Here is a 21,931-nt window from a genome sequence, read left to right on the forward strand (position 1 = left end):
AAAGTGCAGTGTAAAAAATTAAAGGAGACAGTCTTTGACAAGTCTTTTATAAAAAACAAAAAATTTAGAAGGGTGTGCATGCGCGGAGCTGACAGAACGGACATGTCCATCTGAGGCTCCAGCACATTGCTCGGACCTCTTCCAAGATGGCCACTGCCCCTGCATCCCTCACACAGCCCTATGCAGCACTGCAGGATGCTCATCCCAGATCCCGCTGCACGTCTGACTTGGGGAACCCCAACACACCCCTACCCCTGACCTTTCTTCTCCTGACCGTCTCAAACAATTTGAGCGAATGCTACACAAAGCCCTGAAACAGACCTCGGACCGCATTACTGACAATCTGTCTAAGGAAATCCGCAAATTGGGGCAGCGCACCTCTGACCTTGAACACCGGGTTGACGACTTCAACACTACACTCCAAACCCACTCTGACGATCTTGAACTCCTCCGCGATGAAAACGTGACTCTTCAGGCCCGTTTGGAAGACTTTGAAAATAGGGCCCGCCACTTGAATTTATGCATCCGCGGCATACCAGAATCCATCATGGATGTTCTATCCACAGTTATGGTCATTTTAAAGAATTGGCCCCGGCAATCCACATAGAACGCCTTGAGATGGATAGAGCTCATAGAGCGCTAGCCCCACATCACCCAGATCGCCTGCCGCATGATATTATCGCTAAACTTCACTATTTCCGCATAAAGGAACAGCTCCTACAAGCAGCTCGGTCAGCAGGCTCCTTGACGTTTCATCCCTATCAGCTTTTTCAAGATTTGTGCCCGACGATGATTGCTAAACACAGAGCCATGAAGCCTCATCTTCAAATCCTTCAGTAGCACAGCATTGCCTACAGATGGAGCTTCCCATTCATGGTCCGCTTCTCCTTCCATTCCCACGATTAGGTCTGCAAGTCTCTTGAAGACCTCCTCGACACGCTGCAGAACCTTCAGTTGCAACCTCATGTGGCCTCACTGGATGACTCCCATCATCGGTTAGCATCATGCTCCCCTCAAAAAAGTTGCCCCTCTCACTTCGCCACAGATCAGCTCAGCTCTTATAAAAGAGGACGCTACTCTTCTCCTGCTCCAGCACCACCAGACTCCATGGATTGACTCCTACTAGTATCTTTGAACCTATCCAATTGCTCCCTGTCGGGCTGTGTCCATTTTTCGGATTGATCCCCTTGGTCCCCTCATCACAGCTTGCAGAGGATGACCTTTTCTCTTTCAGCCGACTGATCTGGTTTTCCTTGATAATTTGTTTCAACTGCTTGGTTGCTAATTATGTTTCCTTAATATAGTGCTAATGTTATCTCTTTTTTACTTGTTTTCATGACACATAGGGGTTTATTTACTAAAGCTGGAGAGTCCAAAATCAGACTCCCTTCTGCATAGAAACCAATCAGCTTCTAACCTCAGCTTGTTCAATGAAGCTTTGGCAATGAAACCTGGAAACTGATTGGTTTCTATGCAGAAGGGAGTCTGATTTTGGACTCTCCAGCTTTAGTAAATAAACCCCATAGTGTCTATGGCGGCACCGGTTTACACGCATGGGAGCCCCGAATCCGGCTAAACACATGATCCTGCACTATCTTTCCACCTTGACATCCCCAATGGGTAACATTATTAGGATGTGCTGCCTTCCCTGACATGCCTGGGCTCTCACTGTTTCAGAGGGAGTCTTCAGACTTCTGTTTATATTTGGGCTGCCTTTCCCCCTATGCTTGTTTCTGTGTACCCACCACTAGCCCATGCAGCACCGTGTTTTTGTACTGCCTGGGCTACTCTTGGCCCTTGGGTTTCTTCGCTGTGTGGGTAACTCAGGGACCACCGTTTGGGCCATAGCGGACCCTTTTTGTTTCCGTTTAGTTTTACATGCTGTTTCTTCTCTCCCTCTTCTCTCGTGTGACTTCCCTGTTCCTCTCTTCCTGCTCTCCCTTTCCTTCCTCCCCTCTTGGAACCACTTCATGTACACTCATACAAGGACTTCCCACTCCTTAGCAGACCTTACCTTCCCCCCATGGGTTTCCTGAATCTCCTTACCCTGAATGTACAGGGTCTTAATGTCCCACAGAAACGTAATAAAGCCTTTCATTCATTTTCTTCACAAAAGGCGCATGACATCTGCCTTCAGAAGACACACTTTTCCACCACTTCAACCCCCACATTTTTTGGCCCCCCTATCCATAAGTTTACACTGATTCCACTAAATCTAAGTGTAGAGGTGTCCTCATAGCTTCCATCGCACCACCCCTTTTACACTTCATACCGGGATCAGAGACCCTGAAGATTGCTATCTCCTCTTGTCGGGTTTGCTTCTCGACTCTGAAGTCACCATTGTTACTTACTATGCTCCCAATCAGGGCCAGCTGCCATTCCTCTCCCACCTACTGACACTCACAGATTTCCATAAACGTGGCACATTGCTTGTTTGCGGCGACTCAAACTCCACCCTATACCCCTTTTTAGACAAATCACCACAACCGCTTCTTCTGTTGGCACCCAAACTTTCCTTTCAGCACCTCCTGCATCGTCACTCTGTAGTCGACACGTGGTGAGAGCTTAATCTGGGGAAATGTTAATACACTTTCTACTCTTATCCCAAGAAATCGTTTTCGCGCATCGATCACATCTTCACGACTGTCAGCTCCTCTCCCGGCTCATCGCCTCTGACATCCTCCCAATACCTTGGTCTGACCATAGTGCAGTCATCACATCAACCACATCCCTAGCACCTTCGGCCACTGATCCCTCCTGGGTCATCAATGACAAACTACTGTCATATCTATCTCACCTTCTGGATATAGAGATTGCTCTTAAAGAATAGCATGTTTTCGGGGTTGTGCAATGGTAGGGACTAGAGATGAGCGAATTTCTCAAAAATTCGATTCGGCTGATTCGGCGAATTCCAGTGTGAAATTCGATTCGATGCGAATTTCTTCGCTACGAAGATGACTTATAAAAAGGGTTTCTAGGCTTCAGAGAGACTTTAAATTAGTGCAGAACACTGTACCTTTAATTTAAATGCCCTTGGAGATGAGGAAAGAGAAGGAGAAGGAGAAGGAGAAGGATGAGAAGAAGGAGAAGGATGAGAAGAAGGAGAAGGAGAAGGATGAGAAGAAGGAGAAGGAGAAGGATGAGAAGAAGGAGAAGGAGAAGGATGAGAAGAAGGAGAAGGAGAAGGATGAGGAGAAGGAGAAGGATGAGAAGAAGGAGAAGGATGAGAAGAAGGAGAAGGAGAAGGATGAGGAGAAGGAGAAGGATGAGAAGAAGGAGAAGGATGAGAAGAAGGAGAAGGAGAAGGATGAGAAGATGGAGAAGGAGAAGGATGAGAAGAAGGAGAAGGAGAAGGATGAGAAGAAGGAGAAGGAGAAGGATGAGAAGAAGGAGAAGGATGAGGAGAAGGAGAAGGATGAGGAGAAGGAGAAGGATGAGGAGAAGGAGAAGGATGAGAAGAAGGAGAAGGATGAGAAGAAGGAGAAGGATGAGAAGAAGGAGAAGGAGAAGGATGAGAAGAAGGAGAAGGATGAGAAGAAGGAGAAGGATGAGAAGAAGGAGAAGGAGAAGGAGAAGGAGAAGCAGAAGGAGAAGGATGAGAAGAAGGAAAAGGAGAAGGATGAGAAGATGGAGAAGGAGAAGGATGAGAAGAAGGAGAAGGAGAAGGATGAGAAGAAGGAGAAGGATGAGAAGATGGAGAAGGAGAAGGATGAGAAGAAGGAGAAGGAGAAGGATGAAAAGAAGGAGAAGGAGAAGGATGAGAAGAAGGAGAAGGAGAAGGATGAGAAGAAGGAGAAGGAGAAGGATGAGAAGAAGGAGAAGGATGAGAAGAAGGATGAGAAGAAGGATGAGAAGAAGGAGAAGGATGAGAAGAAGGACAGTTCTGTGACAGTTTCTGTCTATTTCTGACAGTTCTGGGACATTCACTCCATACAGCTGTTTCAACCGCTGTATGGAGGGAATGTCATGGAACTGTCAGAAATAGACTATTAATGACAGTTCTGGGACTGTCCTTCCATACAGCGGTTGAAACATTGTATGTATTTGTTTCCATAAATGGATCCATTTATGGAAACAAATACATACAATGTTTCAACCGCTGTATGGAAGGACAGTCCCAGAACTGTCATTAATAGTCTATTTCTGACAGTTCTATGACATTCCCTCCATACAGCGGTTGAAACAGCTGTATGGAGGTAATGTCCCAGAACTGTCAGAAATAGACTATTTCTGACAGTTCTGGGACATTCCCTCCATACAGCGGTTTCTGGCAAAAAGTGTATGTGCAGAGTTCCTCTATTCTGCAGATACACTTAGAGGAGCTCTGCAGATACACTTAGAGGAGCTCTGCACATACACTTTTTGCCGGCTTGGAATTATTCTTATTTTCATCCTACTTCTTCTTCTTCTTCTTCTTCATCCTCATCCTCTTCTTCTTCTTCTGAGGATGAGGATGAGGATGAAGAAGAAGAAGAAGAAGAAGAAGAAGAAGTAGGATGAAAATAAGATTAATTCCAAGCCGGCAAAAAGTGTATGTGCAGAGCTCCTCTAAGTGTATCTGCAGAATAGAGGAACTCTGCACATACACTTTTTGCCGGCTTGCAATTATTCTTATTTTCATCCTACTTCTTCTTCTTCTTCTTCTTCTTCTTCTTCTTCTTCATCCTCTTCTTCTTCTTCTGAGGATGAGGATAAAGAAGAAGAAGAAGAAGAAGAAGTAGGATGAAAATAAGATTAATTCCAAACAGGCAAAAAGTGTATGTGCAGAGCTCCTCTAAGTGTATCTGCAGAATAGAGGAACTCTGCACATACACTTTTTGCCGGCTTGGAATTATTCTTATTTTCATCCTACTGCTTCTTCTTCTTCTTCATCCTCATCCTCATCCTCAGAAGATGAGGATGAGGATGAAGAAGAAGAAGAAGAAGAAGTAGGATGAAAAGAAGAATAATTCCAAGCCGGCAAAAAGTGTATGTGCAGAGTTCCTCTATTTCTGACAGTTCTCTCACAGCTTCTTCACATGAACAGTGGTTGAAACATCTGTATCCTAAATGTAAACTAATAGATACAATGTTTCAACCGCTAAACATGTGTTCCTTCTGTCAGAGAACTGTCAGAAATAGCGGAGCTCACTGCAGGGACACTTTTGCCGGCTGATCGGGAAATGTTCGATTCGCGCACCCGAAGTAGGCAAAATTTCGGTTTCGCCGCGAATCGAATATTTCCTGAAATTCGACTCGAATTCCGGTTCGCCTGGTTCGATTCGCTCATCTCTAGTAGGGACTTACTTCCATGTTTGGTGGTCCTGTCTGGGTTCTCAAACCTTTTGAGCCAAAGTTTTAGATATGTTATCCCAGCTCTTTCTAAAATCAATACAGCCATACCCAACTGTTGCACTCTTAAACTTGCATCCCACCTTCATCTCCAAATCCCAATTCAAACTGCTCTTGCAAATCACTACCGCAGCTAAACAGATTTTGGCCAAATCGTGGAAGTCATCCTCTCTATGCACTCTAGCAGTGTCAAGGTCCTACCTTTCCTCAGAGCTTGTGCTGCTCCATGTGCTGGCATCCATCTTAGGTTTCTGCAAAGCATTGTGGGATCCTTTATGCTTTCAAGCCTCTGCGGCTCCTCCTCCAGGAGGTGGTGGCTTATCACATTTAAGCCTGCTGTCTGCAGCTGCTCATTGCATTCGAGTTCTGTCTGTTGAATTGCAACAAGCTCCTGTTAGTGTCTCAGTGCTCTCCTGGATATCGACTCGGTTTTGGCAAGACTCCTTCCTGGCTTCTGACCCCGGCTCTGGTGACCATCCTTCCTGGCTTCTGACCTCAGCTCTGGCGATCATCCTTCCTGGCTTCTGACCCCGGCTCTGGCGATCATCCTTCCTGGATTCTGACTCCGGCTCTGGCGACCATCCTTCCTGGCTACTGTTCTACCCAGTCATCCGCTGTTGCGGTTGTACTTGCATAGACTCTGTCTTGTTTTTGTACAATAAACCTACCTTTTATTGCACCTCCTTGTGTGTCTGGCTCCTCACTCCCAGACACTACACAAATGCCATGAATCCTGACGGTGCACGTATGCTCTCGCTCCCTATTTTGGTTGCCAGACTTGATCAGCAGGATCGCTTGTTGCATCAGTTCGCTCAGGCATTGCAAACCCTCCTTGCACGCACAGCGCACCTTGCTCCTGGTGCTATTAGGCCGGTTGTCACTCCTGTGGTCGCTCCTGCTGTTGCTCCAGTTGTTACGCCTACCTCCGCATCTGCTGCCGCACCTGCGGTGCCCAGAGGCATGACTGGTTCAGCCCCCCTTCCACAGCGCTTTGGGGGTGAGCCGAGACAGTGTCGGGGTTTCCTTAACCAAGTGGGCATATATTTTGAATTGATACCCCACGCTTTTCCTACGGAGAGCTCAAAGGTGGGCTTCCTAATCTCGCTGCTCTCGGACAAGGCCTTGGCCTGGGCAAATCCCTTATGGGAGAGCAATGACCCTGTGATTCACGAGTTTGCCGGTTTTGTACGGTATTCGATGTGCCTGCTCGCTCTGCCTCGGCTGCTAAGCTACTCATGTCCATGCACCAGGGTTCACGAACCGTTGCCAAGTACGCCATAGAATTTCGTACCCTGGCAGCAGAGGTGGGTTGGAACAATGAGGCTCTGGTGGCTGCTTTCTCTCATGGTCTCTCAGATGCGTTGAAGGACGAGATTGCAGCCAAAGAATTGCCTGTGGAGCTCGAGGCACTCATTTCCTTCCTAATCCTGATTGACACGAGGCTCAGAGAGAGGCCTTCATTTAAGAAGCATCTGTGGAGGCCTCCTAACCGATTGGTGCCTACGTTTTCTGTCCCACCCATTCCTCCCTCTCCTCCCACGCCTCCTTGTCTGACGTTGAGCCCATGCAACTGGGGTTTGCTCGCCTTTCTGAGGGGGAGCGGGCCTCTCGGCGTCGGGAGGGTCGCTGCCTGTACTGTGGTCTCGGTGGGCATTTTCGGCAGTCCTGTCTGGTCCATCCGGGAAACGCTCGCACCTGAAATCCTGTCAGGGGCAGATCTTGGGTGGAGTTTCCTCGTCCCCGGTTTCCCGTGAAGATAAACCGCTAATCACCGTTGTCCTCTCTTGGGCGGAGGGCTCGGTGATGGCCCAGGCGTTGGTAGACTCTGGTGCTGGCGGGTTGTTTATGGACAGTTCGTTTGCTGCCCAGTACTCCATTCCTCTGCAGGCTCGAGTTACTCCATTGGCCCTCGAGGCGATAGATGGCAGGCCTCTGCAACCATCGCAGGTTACCCATGAGACACTGCCGGTTGAAGTAGCTATTGGGTCTGTTCACAGGGAGTTGGCCTGTTTCCAGGTAATTTCTTCCCTGCACTACTCTGTGGTTTTGGGCTATCCCTGGCTTCAGAAGCACAATCCGACCCTTGATTGGCGGTCGACCGAGATCCTCTCATGGACTCCACAGTGTGTGGTTGATTGCATCCGTGGACCTGTTAAGGTGTTGTGTGCCTCCTCGGACTCTGTGTTGCCCACTGACTATGGGGAGTACCTGGACGTGTTTGACAAGGTGTGCGCCGGTGCTCTGCCTCCTCATCGTCCTCCTCGTCCATACGATTGTGCCATAGCCTTACAACCCGGTGCCACTCCTCCGCGTGGCAGGGTGTATCCCCTTTCGGTTGCGGAGAATCAGGCCATGGAGGAGTACGTTGCGGATGCGCTTTCCCGGGGGCACATTCGCAAGTCTACTTCTCCAGCAGGAGCTGGCTTTTTCTTCATGAAAAAGAAGGGTGGTGAGTTGAGGCCTTGCATTGATTTTATGCCGATTAAGAATGCTTACCCAATTCCGTTGATTACCGAGTTGTTTGACCGCCTCAAGGGAGCAACGGTCTTTACTAAACTCGACCTTAGGGCTGCGTACAACCTTGTACGGATCAAGGAGGGCGACAAGTGGATGACTGCGTTCAACACCAGAACTGGCCACTATGAATCCCTGGTCATGCCCTTCGGGTTGTGTAACGCGCCCGCGGTCTTTCAGGAGTTCATTAATGATGTCTTTCGTGACTTGTTGCAGCAGTGCGTGGTGGTTTACTTGGACGACATTCTGGTTTACTCTGCCTCCATGGAGTCCCATATCCAGGATGTTAAGCGGGTGCTGCAACGGGTATGTAAGAACGAGCTTTTCTGTTAGCTCGAGAAGTGTGAATTTCACCGATCCCAGGTTGCCTTTTTGGGCTACATCATTTCCGCGGTGGGTTTTTCCATGGACCCTCAGAAGGCTTCGGCGGTTCTGCAGTGGCATCGTCCCAGTGGTCTTCGGTCCATTCAGCGCTTTTTGGGATTCGCCAACTATTATCGGACGTTTATCAGGAACTTCTCCACGCTGGCCAAGCCTCTCTCAGATCTGACCAAGAAGGGCAGTAATCCTCACGAGTGGTCATCCGAGGCCATCTTAGCTTTCGAAGCACTGAAATCTGCCTTCGCTTCGGCTCCGATACTGTCTCATCCCAATCCTGGGTTGCCTTTTGTCCTCGAGGTTGATGCTTCTGACATGGGAATAGGCGCCCTCTTGTCTCAGCGTCGGTCACCTGATGGACCCCTACTTCCCTGTGGGTTCTACTCCAGGAAGCTTTCCTCCGCAGAATTCAACTACCAGATTGGAGACAGGGAGTTGTTGGCCATTATTCAGGCTCTCAAGGAATGGAGGCACCTGCTCGAGGGTTCTGTGGTTCCGGTTCTCATTCTCACTGACCACAAGAACCTGACATATCTCTCGGAGGCTAAGAGGTTGACGCCCCGCCAGACCAGATGGGCTCTGTTCTTGTTGCGTTTTAACTATGTGGTATCCTATTTGTCTGGCTTCAAGAATGTCAGGGCTGATGCCTTGTCGCGGCAATACTCTGAACTGTCCAGGGAGGACTCTGAGCCGACCTCGGTCATACCTCCGGACCAGATACTGGCTGCCATTTGTACCAACCTGACTTCTCCCCTTGGGGAGCAGATTTTGGCAGCTCAAACTGATGCTCCCCCTGAGAGACCGGCTGGTAGATTTTTCGTAGCGGAGGGATTGCGTATCCGCCTGCTGCGTACCTACCATAATTCCAAGACTGCCAGTCATCCAGGGAGGAACCAGTTGTTCTGGTCGTTTCTCGGTTATTCTGGTGGCCATCTCTCCATTCCGACATCGCCTCATATGTAGCAGCATGTTCGGTCTGTGCCCAGAATAAATCTCCTCGGCATCTTCCATTGGGCCTTCTGCAGCCCATTCCTATAGGGAAGCGTCCCTGGTCACACCTGGGCATGGATTTTATTGTGGACCTCCCTGCGTCTCAAGGCCATACGGTCATTCTTATGGTCATTGATCGTTTTTCCAAGATGTGCCATTGTGTTCCGTTCAAGAAATTGCCGACTGCGCAAGAACTGGCTACGGTTTTTGCCAGGGAGATCTTTTGCTTACATGGGTTGCCCAAGGTGATTGTCTCAGACCGTGGGAGCCAGTTTGTGCCCAGGTTCTGGCGCGCCTTCTGCTCCCAGTTGGGTATCAAGCTCTCCTTCTCTTCGGCCCACCACCCGCAGTCCAATGGGGCTGTGGAGTGTTCCAACCAGGCCCTGGAACAATTCCTCTGCTGCTATATATCAGACCATCAAGACAATTGGGTCGATCTCTTGCCATGGGCAGAGTTTGCGAGGAGCTCGGCTGTCTACTCCTCCTCCGGGTTTGTCGGGTTCCAACCCGATGTATTGCCTGAGTTGTTCTCGCCACAGGACATTCCGGCTGTGGATAACCATCTTGCTGCCCTGCGTTCCTCGTGGGGGCAGATCCAGAGGTCCTTGAAGGACTCAGCACAGCGCCAGAAGCTCCAGGCTGATCGTAGACGGTTGCCCGCTCCTTCATACCAGGTCGGAGATCGGCTGTGGTTGTCGACTTGTAACCTCAATCTGCAGGTGCCCACACCGAAACTGGCTCCCCGTTTTGTTGGTCCTTTCCGCATTCTCCGCAGGGTGAACCCGGTTGCCTATGCCCTTGCTCTTCCTCCTGGGATGCGGATCTCCAATGTCTTCCACGTATCCCTGTTGAAGCCTCTGGTCTGTAATCGCTTTACTGCCTCTCCACCTCAGCCTCGTCCTATCCGGGTTGACGGTCATGAGGAGTATGAGGTGAGCCGCATCCTGGACTCTCGGTTGGTCCATGGTCGGGTGCAGTTCCTGGTCCATTGGCGTGGTTATGGTCCTGAGGAGCGTTCCTGGGTTCCTTCCGCGGATGTTCATGCTCCTGCCCTCCTCCGTGCTTTTCACGCCCGCTTTCCCCAGAAGCCTTATGTTGAGCCGCGGAGGGGGAGGGGTCCTTGAGGAGGAGGTACTGTCAAAGTCCTACCTTTCCTCAGAGATTGTGCTGCTTCATGTGTTGGCATCCATCTTAGGTTTCTGCAAAGCATTGTGGGATCCTTTATGCTTTCAAGCCTCTGCAGCTCCTCCTCCAGGAGGTGGTGGCTTATCACATTTAAGCCTGCTGTCTGCAGCTGCTCATTGCATTCGTGTCCTGTCTGTTGAATTGCATCAAGCTCCTGTTAGTGTCTCAGTGCTCTCCTGGATATCGACTCGGTTTTGGCAAGACTCCTTCCTGGCTTCTGACCCCGGCTCTGGCGACCATCCTTCCTGGCTTCTGTCCCCGGCTCTGGCGATCATCCTTCCTGGCTTCTGACCCCAGCTCTGGCAATCATCCTTCCTGGCTTCTGACCCCAGCTCTGGCAATCATCCTTCCTGGCTTCTGACCTCGGCTCTGGCGATCATCCTTCCTGGATTCTGACTCCGGCTCTTCCTTCGTCCTGGCTACTGTCCTACGCAGTCATCCGCTGTTGCGGTTGTACTTGCATAGACTCTGTCTTGTTTTTGTACAATAAACCTACCTTTTATTGCACCTCCTTGTGTGTCTGGCTCCTCGCTCCCCGACAAGCAGTTTGAAACAAGGTTACACAAGTGATGATTCATTCCAAAAGATGAGGCCACTATTTTAGATTTGGTCCCTACGTTTCTATTGATCTGGACACCATGGTTGGAACATTTCCTTCCACCAAACTTTGATGACTCATTGCTCCTTCCCTTATGTCCTCTTCATCGAGATAGCCCAAGAGCCATGTTTTGCATTCTCCTGGTTCCAAGATACTCTGTTCTCTCCTGGAAGTCACATGCCCTCTCTCTCTCTCTCTCTCTCCTTCACTCTCACTTTTAGTCTGTTCTAATTCTCCCCCCCTTTCTTTTCTCCTTTTTTCCTTCTTTTTCAGTTTTATTCTTCCAGTCCACCTTTGCCCCCCTCCTCATGCCTCATACAAATCCAAGTGGCCATTGGGAACAGTGCTCCATCTCAGTTGTACATTTAGATTCTATCTTCCCATGTAAACAGTGTCCCTTCATGTTTCTATATGGTTCCTCGTAACAAGATTTCATGCAATAATCCTTCTTCCCTGTAGGGTATCATATTTTTCTGTATTCACTGAAGCCTGTATATGTCCATGGACTGTCCTACATCTGTTTCTTTTTATGTTTCTGAAAACAATAAAAAGTTTGAACAAGAAAAACTAAAAATTTAAAAAATGTCCCCCAGTCCATCAATTGTGATGCCTGCCACCACTGCCGACCTGAAAAAAGTTAAAAAAAACAAAAACATTCCACTCTGACAGCTGCGCCAGCCTGACAGGTCTTAAATACTGTGATGACATCACCAGGAGGTGGGGTCACCCTCCTTGTGACATCATCATGCGCTCTGATTGCACTGCATTATGGTCAGGTGCATTGATTTGGTCAATCACAATGATCTGTCATGGTGCAGGGCAATGTGGGGAGTGGCACGCGAACAGCCTGCCAAACTCCATTACAGTTTGTGTGTTCACTGAACACATGAACAGCCGATGTTTGAGTCGTACTTATGTTCAACTTGAACATAAAGCCCAACACTACTTATCAGTGGGCAAGTTGGACCTCTGCAGAGAGACCACTGCTTTCATACAGAAACCAGAGACCCTTCTCTAAGCTGGCAGGGGACAGACTTTTTCCAACTCAGGTTAATCATGCAACACCAGAAAAACTTTGGGGACCTCATGGGACTCATGGGACCTGACTTTACTTGTGATTTGCTTGTTCTAGACTACTGATTCTGGCCAGCCAGAAAGTCAATTTACCAACGAGGTCAGCAAAGGATAGTCCTTATGTTTCTCTCAGTACTTGTGTATTAAGATGTGAACATTGTACCAAAAATGAATCAGAGAGCCTAATAGCAGTAAAAGTTCTAATACCTCTTTATTTTCCTTTCGGCTTGAAGCCCAGTGGAGGCCTCCTTGTGTGCTCTGTGTTGGCAGCATTGTGCAAACCTAGACAACTGCTTGATACACCAATCAGTGGTCCATGGCTGTGACACTTCTATCCCCCCCCCCCCCCCGCTCAGTACTCCAATCACAGCACTTCTTAGGCAGGGTGAGCTTTGCTGATTACAGAGCTGTCAATTGGGGTATGGAGTAGAGTCACAGATAGGATTGGTAATAAAAGTATTTTACAGTAAATGCCATTGAGTCTATTATCTTTAGTGCAGTCTAGTATATTTAGAATGCAAGGCGTGTTGGAACTACAGAACACCCCCCTCTCTACTCATTTTAAAACATGGGGAAAGTATGGTGATAATGAGGTCTGAAGACACACAATTAGGTATGTGAAAGCATATCATTTAAAATTAGTGGATCTCATTCACTTAAGAGGCCTCTGGGTTCCAAAACAAACAGAAAAATCAGATAAAAGTAACCCACAAATACAGACCTTCAATTCAGCTTCAAAGGATTTTTTTTTAAACAGGCAAATAAGATCTTTTAGCAGAAAGAGTCTGGAAAACAGAGGCAGACTGCACATGTAGGGGCTAGATGTGTCCTCACAGGATCAATGACTAGATTTGTCCTCACAGGATCAATGACTAGATTTGTCCTCACAGGATCAATGACTAGATTTGTCCTCGCAGGATCAATGACTAGATTTGTCCTCGCAGGATCAATGACTAGATTTGTCCTCACAGGATCAATGACTAGATTTGTCCTCGCAGGATCAATGACTAGATTTGTCCTCACAGGATCAATGACTAGATTTGTCCTCACAGGATCAATGACTAGATTTGTCCTCACAGGATCAGTGACTAGATTTGTCCTCGCAGGATCAGTGGGTATTATTTTGTGCAGATATAATAAAATGCTTTCAGTGGCATATTTAAAAAACAAAAACAAGTAGTTTTCACTGACCTGTGTGTATCTGTACAATCCGAGGATTTGGGCAATTGGGATTGTAGTGGATGAATAGTGATCTCCAATAACACCAGCCAGCTCGCCATGTCCTTTACAGGAATAATTAGGAATTGTCCCATTTGGTCCAGATAAGATACGTAGAACATTCTGTACAGCCTTCCGGGGTTCCAGCCATGAATCATATAGATGGAAGCCTAGAGTGATGTTGGGTAAGATGTCTGGATCCTGGTTAATGTTATCAATTGCGGAAATGAAAGCTAGGTGGTTCATGCAATACTGAAAAGATGGGCTACAAAAAAAGTTTTTTTTTAACAAAACAATAAGTTAACAATTTATATATATATGTGTAAAATATTTTTAAAATGTTTATACATGTGATTATCTTAACCATTTCAATACCGGGCAATTTTACCCCTTCCTGCCCAGGCCATTTTCCACATTTCAGCGCTCTCACACTTTGAATGACAATTGCGCGGTCATACAACATTGTACCCAAACTAAAATTTTATGATTTTCTTCACACAACTAGAGCTTTCTTTTGGTGGTATTTAATCACCGCCGGGGTTTTTATTTTTTGCTAAATTAACAAAAAAAGACCAAAAATCTTGAAAAAAAAACAAGTTTTTCTTTGTTTCTGTTATAAAAGTTTACAAATAAATAATTGTTCTTCATAAATTTAGGCCGAGATGTATTCTGCTACATGTCTTTGGTGAAAATACCCAAATTAGGATGTATTATTTAGTTTGTAGGAAAGTTATAGAGTTCACAAACTATGGGATAGATCTGAATATTGATCAATCCTGAAGTACTGACAGCCAATCTAATGTCTTGAGGTCCAAGAATGTCAGAACAGTACAGAAATCCCCCAAATGACCCCTTTTTGCAGAGTAGACAGTCCGACATACTTCATAAGAGGAATGGCGAGTTTTTTGAAGTTGTATTTTTTTTGTCATAATTTTTCGGAAAATGAAAATGAACAGCGTCATCATATAACTGGCATGGCGGTGAACAGGGACACTGACTGGTGACAGTATGAAAAAAAAATATATATATATTTTTTTTTTATATATATATTTTTTTATTATTTTTAATTGTTTATTGCATTTGTTTTTATTTTTTTTAAGATTTTTTTTTCATATTTTACTATGACCAAAGTAGTACAATGTTACCATAGTAACATTGTACTACTTTGGGAAAGTGATCAATATTTTTTTTTTTTTTTTTACACAATTTGCTTATAGCAAAGAATTACTTTGCTATAAGCAAGCATTTACCTGAATGAAATCGATTCATTCAGGTTTTTTTTTTTTTTTTTTGTGCTTAGCTGTGATTTGGTCACAGCTAATCACATGACATGTGCATGTGATTAGCTGTGACCATTCACAGCTAGACACTAGTATACAATGGATGGCATGAATGAAGCCATCCATTGTATACAACTGTCATGTGACCTGATGTGATTGGTCACAGCAGGTCACATGGTACCGGCAACGGGGGCCGGTACTCAGATCTGTCATCAGCCGTGTCCGAGGTACACGGCCGGTGACAGATCGCGGCTCTGCAACCGCGCGAACTGCACATGTGCGGGAGCATGCCAAATGGCGTGCACCCGGCATGCCGAAGCGTTTTTGCGGCTGCCAAACAGCCATTGGCCGGGCGGCTAATGGTTAACATTAGATACAGAGGGAAGACTTTTAGGCAATGCTTCCTGGGAGATATATAAACGGCAGAAGCAATGTTGAGGTAATGCTAAGTTTTACAAAGCAGGCCTGTAAATGAAAGTCTCACCACCAGATGTTTAAACCAATTATGTGGCCTTTGTAGATCTTTGTAGACTTGTGGACTGTTTTGGTATATTCTGCTCAGGTCTGGCAGGTTGTGATGAGCCTAATTGCCCTGGGTTCAGTTCAGCAGGAGTTTAGTGAACTCTGGTAAAACCAATTAAATTACAAATGCCCATTTTCCGTGTTATTAGGCGGGGGGGGGGGGGGGGGTTAAAAAGGAGGTTTGGTGCTGCCCTGGAAAACATGTATCAATGCAAAAAAAAATGAAAGAATCTATTGACCAGAAGCAGTGATCTTTTTTTTTAGAGAAGCCCTTGGAGTCTTGTATGGATTTTAAGGGGGTATGTCACACACAAAAATGCATGAGGTCCCCCCAGGAAATACAAGGAGGCTTTAAGCTCCTCCTAAAAATCCATTCCATACCCTTAACCCAAGCATGCATCCAGACTGGGAAGGGGGGATGAGCATGACCCTCTCCATATGAACCATATCAGGCCACATGCCCTCAACATCAGGGGCACCTTGGCAGGGGGACCCCATTACAAATCACCCTGTCCCCTTGATAATGAGAACAAGGGCCTCTTCCCCACAACTCTTGCCAGGTGGTCTGCAGGTGGGGATCTTATTGGAATCTGAAAGTCCCTTTTAATAATTGAGAGACCCCTAGATATTGCCCCCCATGTGAATCAGCATGACCCTCCCCATCTGAACCATATCAGGACACATGCCCTCAACATCAGGGGTGCCTTGGTAGGGGGACCCCATTACAAATCACCCTGTCCCCTTGATAATGAGAACAAGTGCCTCTTCCCCACAACTCTTGCCAGGTGCTCTGCAGATGGGGATCTTATCAGAATCTGAAAGTCCCTTTTAATAATAGGGAGATCTCTAGATACTGCCCTCCATGTGAATGAGTAGGGGGTACCCCTATTCATTTACAAAAAAGCTGAAACCTAGAAATAAAGTCATCTAAACAATGCCCCAAAAATGTTCCTCATTGAAAATCCATCATCGGCCATGATGCCTGCAGGGATGGATCTAGCCTGTCTGATGTGGGGGTGCAGTAAAAAATGTCAGAGGGGCAGAAGATGGGAGGTCAGCAGGGCAGTGTTCAGGAGGGCAGCATGACAATGTACGGGGATGGGGAGGGGGTCAGTGGGGCAGTGTACGGTGGGGCGGGGGGGTCAGTAGGGCAGTGTACGGGGGGGGCAGGGCAGAGGATAGGGCCAATGGTTTGTAGGGCAGTGTACAAGTTCTGTTAGTTTGTAGGACAATGCACAGGGTGTCAGCAGGGCAGAGGACAGGGATTGGCTGGCGGATATATTAAAAAAATATATTTTATTGTTTCTGTGTGCATTAAAAGAAAATGTAAGTGTTTTTTCTGAAAATATAGGTTTAATATACAGTTACACAAAAACCAGCCTTAGCAGTAAGGTACACATGGAAGGGCAATGCACATCACAAACAAAGGATTTCCCAGCAACACTTACCAGCCAGCCTGCAAAACAACCAATTTGGCCCTGTCTAACAGTTTGAGTTAAAAACAGAGGGTTCTGTTTGCACACATTTGCAAATACATGTGTAAATACATATGTACCTTTTAGTAAATACGGGCTCCTCCAGACACACCTGCCCTTGACCTATCCATTGACACATGTGCTCCTACTATGGAGGCTCTGGAAGTTTTAGAGTTAAATTCACAGTATATAAAGGACCCTTGATGTGGGACTATGGCATACATGCAAGTATTTACAAATGTGTGCAAATAAAACTGTTAGACAGGGCCAGATTGGTTGTTTTGCAGGCTGGCTGGTAAGTGCTGCTAGGAAATCCTTTGTTTGCTTGTATTGATACCGAGTTGCACAAATATGCAACATACAGATTTGCAATTGCCATCATTTTCATCTACAGGTTCTCTGCTTTCAGAAAGATACAGTACCATGTTTGTGGAGCTTAAAGTAATTTTCAGGCCTAAAATCTCCATTTTAACATGTGTGCAAAAACGAAAAAAAAAAACGAAAAAAAAAAACCTACCACAGCAAGTGTTAAAGTCCATCTCCAGGGAAATAATGAAAAACACAAATGAGAAGCATACATGGGAGCTGTATTACCTGCCAAATGATTTGTATTTCTGTCCATCCAGTTCTGATATTTACACAGCTCTGTCTGCCAGGACAGGAGAGCTGATTTTTCTCTGCTGCAGTTCAGAAACACTTACAGGTGTCATTCCTCCCCCAGTCTGTAGCTGATACCAAGAGAAATGTTAGCACCTACATCAATGTTATGACCTACCATTGCATACAGAACTGCATTCATTTTTGCTTTTTTCTATATCTGCCTGGGGTTCAGCTTTTAAAACATAAATAAGCCATAAAAGACATGAAGACAGTCTGGGTGGCCGGTCCACAGCAGGAATTTAGTATAGAAACGTTCTGCTCTGCCCTGTGCTGGAGTGTAAAAAAAACAAACAAAAAAAGCATGAATGTATATTGCTATAAAGAACGGTAACAGAACAATTGGGAATGAAGTGTGAACAGACTTATCACTTTCCTCAAAAGCTTCCTCCTGGGTTTAAACATGTTTTCATTTTAAAATTTAATTTTTAAAGAATTGTTTTTGGACACTTGCTAAAATCTGCATTTTTGGTTATAAAATGACCTAAAACCCCCCAGAACATAATATATAAATAAATCCTGTATAATAATATATTTCTTGAAAGCAGAGGCCTTGTAGAACAAAAATGAGTTGGTAAAGAGTCCCGCTGTCAGAATACAATGTCTCAGATTCCTCCATCTATGCTGAATTTAAAAAAAAAAAGAATTATCTATGGACAGCTTTAAAGTAATAATAATAATCACTTTTACAACAAAAAAAAAAGTAACAGATCGCTCCATCCACACACACAGAGTAGATGGAGGAATCCCCCCACTTGTCAGTTTTAAAGAAAAGACTCTTCCAGCAGCTTCTCCAACACCCTGTCAGTGTCATAGTTTGTCACCAGTTGTGTCACCGTCCCCCAGCCCCATATATTATACATTCTTATAATATTTCTATCACAGGTATGTCTTTCAGTCATTTTTTTAAATCCTATTTGTCACCCTGATCACTGTTTCTCTTCCAAGCAATTAATTACGTACCTGTAATTAGTTTGTTCAGGTGTATCTATATCGCTCTTTTTTGACCTCACAGTGAACACTCCTCCAATGATAAAATCTCCGTCCTGAAAATATTGGAATTCATCAAATACATCAGTAAAATTGAGGGTACAGGCTGGACTCTGCATTCCTGACCTCCAGAGTGCCATACATTGGAGGATCACACAGAACTGGAGGATGTAGGTATATGATAAGACCATAGCTCCGATCACTGGACTCTTCATTAGTTAAAGTCTAGAATTCTCCATTGTGACGCAGACCTCTGCAGCCTGTGTATTGCAATGACAATACAATCAGATGGCTTCTCTCTCCCTCTTTTTATACAGTTCAGGATGATACATCTCTCTTTGTTCTGAATATACTGACATCGTCTTCTATCTAGTTTTAGTTGTTTGTGCAGGTAGTTTATTTGTGAGCGGATAAGTTTATTCCTCTGATATTCATATTAATATAACAACTCTAAACCAAGACACAGAATTTCTTTATAATAAACTCTATTCAACAAGGAATTGTGCTAAATATTCTGTATGCCGAAGGAATCATACAATGGAAATACACAGATAGTACCAGATTATATCAGAATGAATCTTCCACTTACAATACCAATGACCATAACTGGTCTATATGACTGTTTTATTATCTTATAGTGACCCTGTAAACTAAGTACGGCCTGTAGAAGAAGAACATCTTTACTTACCATTTGTTGGCCCTTGCTTAGTCATTCTTCTGCTTGCTTTCCCTCTGGGGTGATAGCTGGAACATTCCACCAGAATGTTCCATTTTATGAAGCATCTCCCTTGAAATGTCCCACTATATGTCCTGCTGTTGCCAGCACCCCAACACTTCTCCTAACCTTCAGCACCCCAACACTTCTCCTAACCTTCAGCACCCCAACACTTCTCCTAACCTTCAGCACCCCAACACTTCTCCTATCCTTCAGCACCCCAACACTTCTCCTAACCTTCAGCACCCCAACACTTCTCCTAACCTTCAGCACCCCAACACTCTTCTTCATATCCCACTTTTTTTCTTCCTGCTGCCTTATGGCATCCCATATGCTGACAGAGGACAGGGATTGGCCTTTTGTGCAAAATAATGGCATTGGCTAGAACTTTGTGTCAAAATAATGATGGCTGGGTATCTGCTATTTTGTGTAGTACAGGACACAATAAAGGAGGAAGAGGAGGAGAAAACATGTGCACTGGTAATCCAAAAAATGATTGATATGAACCCTTGTGGAGGAGGTAAACTGCAAATGAGTAGTCCCAAATACTGGTTGATATGTGTCCTGAAAGAATAATTCCAGGTATGACAGCTTGGACCAATGTACCTATGCATGTACCATACCTGTAGATTCCTCAATAACATGGGTGGCAAACTGCAGTTGTTGCTGAACTTCAAGACTGTCAGGGATCCTGTCGCCATGCAGTGGTGCAACGGCGACGGATCCCCTCGAGTCACGGCGATGCGAGGGCGCAGGCGCTGGACCGTGCGGCCGCGCATGCACAGTAGCGCGGAAAACTCGTGCATGCGCAGTAAGCGCACACATCAGACGGGCTATTTAAACCTGCTTAGTAGTAAAATCACTGCCTTCTGGTCTACTACATTCCTGCATATATTCCTGATCCTGATACCTGTATTCTGCATACCCGACTAAGAAAGAACTCCGCCTGCACTGACCCCGGCTATCCCTGACCATTCTCTTGCCTGCTCTTTTTGTACTTATCTGCCCGCTTGATACTGACCCGGCTTGCCTGACTCTGCTATATTATCCTGCCTGCACCTGCACCTGACCTGCATCTTGTCGGCTACCATAATCACCTCCCGCTTCAACCACGGCTCTGCATCTGGCCTGCATCCGGATTACAGCCAAACCTGTCAGCCACCGCTTCCACGCACCGGTGCTCGGTCCCAAGATCTGCGCGCTGCTGCACCTACACTTCCTGCATCCGCACCTGGCTTGTGTCTAGATCTCCTGAGTCCCCAGCTACCTGCCGACAGCTTTAAGATCTACACGGCACTCCTGCCACTCCTGGCTCAGCACCCCTGTTCCCACTTCCAGGGGCTCCGAGCGGGAGCTGTAAGAGGACGCCCTCTCTCCACATCAGGCTCCCCAACCAGGTACGTGACAGCACCAGAAGGCCATGTCGAAGCCTGAGAGAGGGGCCTCTCCTCTGGAAAAAATTTGCCAACACATTGTGGCACTAACGCAAGCCGTCAAGGGCCTGCAAGAGGGGTACAACCGCCTGGAGGACCGTTTTCAGGACCTATCTCCACCGGCATCCGCTGCTAGCATCTCAGCTCCACCACCTCCAACTGCCGCTCCAGGAGCCATGGCAAGTCCCACTGTGATGCTGTTGCCTCCTGAGCCTAGGGTACCTACGCCCGAGAGATTTTCTGGCAACCGCCACAAATTCAGAGCCTTCCGAAACGCATGTAAGTTATATTTTGAATTGCAACCTCGCACCTTCTTGCTAGCAGCAACAAAAGTGGGATTTGTGATCTCCATTCTCCAGAGGGAGCCACGAGCACGGGCCCATCACTTAATGGAGAAGGCAGATGCCAAACTGTCTTCCTTAGACAGTTTCTTTGAAGCTATGGCACAAATGTATGATGACCCCCAGCGATCTGCGTCTACGGAAGCTGTGCTACACTCTCTCCAGCAAGGTCATAGGGCCATTGAGGACTATGTAACCGAGTTCAGGCGCTGGAGCGCTGATACCAGTTGGAATGACGCTGCCCTACGTTACCAATTTCGCTTAGGTCTGGCTGAACCCATGAAAGACGAGTTAGCTCGAGTTGGAGTACCGAACACCTTGGAGGAACTTCTTAAGCTGACTATTCAGAATGACCGCCGACTCAGGGAACGAAGGCTGGAAAGATCCGCAGGTCAAGTTCACCCCACATGGATGCTGCCCAGGGTACCACCTCCAACAAGCATGGCATCAACCAGTTCTGCCACACCCAGTTCTGACGGGTCCGAGCCCATGCAAATTGGGTTACTATGAACCACCCTCACTCTGGAAGAATGGCAACGCCGCCAACAGGGCAACTTATGCCTCTACTGTGGAGAACCCAGGCACTATGTGCGAAATTGCCCTGCAAAATCAAGTAAGTCTCTGACGACCCTGCCTGCTAAAATGCCTGCTGTCAACCCTGCTCAGCTCACCATCTCCGTTTCGTTTCAGCATTACGGAAGAACTCTACCAGTAACCGCTATTATTGACTCTAGAGCCTGCAGTTGCTTCATTGACACAACTTTTGTTCAGCAACATCAGATACCCTTAAGGGCCAAAACACAGAGACCAACAGTATTTCTGGCTGACGGATCCAACATTAAATCTGGGGCAGTCACACAGGAAACGACTCCACTTCCCGTGATTAGATCTCCATCTGGGCACAAGGAGTTGTTATGCCTAGATGTCATTTCTTCACCACTATTTCCTGTTATCCTTGGGATTCCATGGCTACAGGCCCATAACCCTGGCATAAATTGGGTATCCGGTGAAGTGGACTTTAAATCGGCCTACTGCCATGAGCACTGCTTCCCTCAAGTTCCCGCTCCGTCCGGGCCCCTGCTGTGCATGGAAAACGATACCGAAGTAGGCCAGTTAGTTCCGGCAGCATATCATGACTTCCTAGATGTCTTCAGCAAATGTGGAGCAGACAGCCTTCCACCTCACAGGCCTTATGATTGCCCGATTGAGCTACTACCCGGAGCTGAGATC

At 46.5% G+C, this 21,931-nt stretch overlaps 1 protein-coding gene across 1 annotated transcript in view; it reads right to left on the minus strand.

Annotated features, from left to right (window-relative positions):
• LOC149445870 (vomeronasal type-2 receptor 26-like) overlaps positions 1-18,403 on the minus strand; it is an 86,279-nt gene extending 67,876 nt beyond the window's left edge. Inside the window, exons 1-2 of the mRNA XM_089653329.1 lie at positions 18,186-18,403; positions 13,262-13,553 (exon numbers count right to left, since the gene is read on the minus strand). Of these exons, the coding sequence (XP_089509455.1) occupies positions 13,262-13,553; positions 18,186-18,403 (510 nt within the window). The remainder of the gene's footprint in view (positions 1-13,261; positions 13,554-18,185) is intronic.
• Positions 18,404-21,931: the final 3,528 nt, after the last annotated feature.

The sequence above is a fragment of the Staurois parvus genome, unplaced genomic scaffold (assembly GCF_062004578.1).
Source record: "Staurois parvus isolate SC_StPar_1 unplaced genomic scaffold, SC_StPar_1.0 ptg000706l, whole genome shotgun sequence".
In the NCBI taxonomy this organism is placed as follows: Eukaryota; Metazoa; Chordata; class Amphibia; order Anura; family Ranidae; genus Staurois; species Staurois parvus.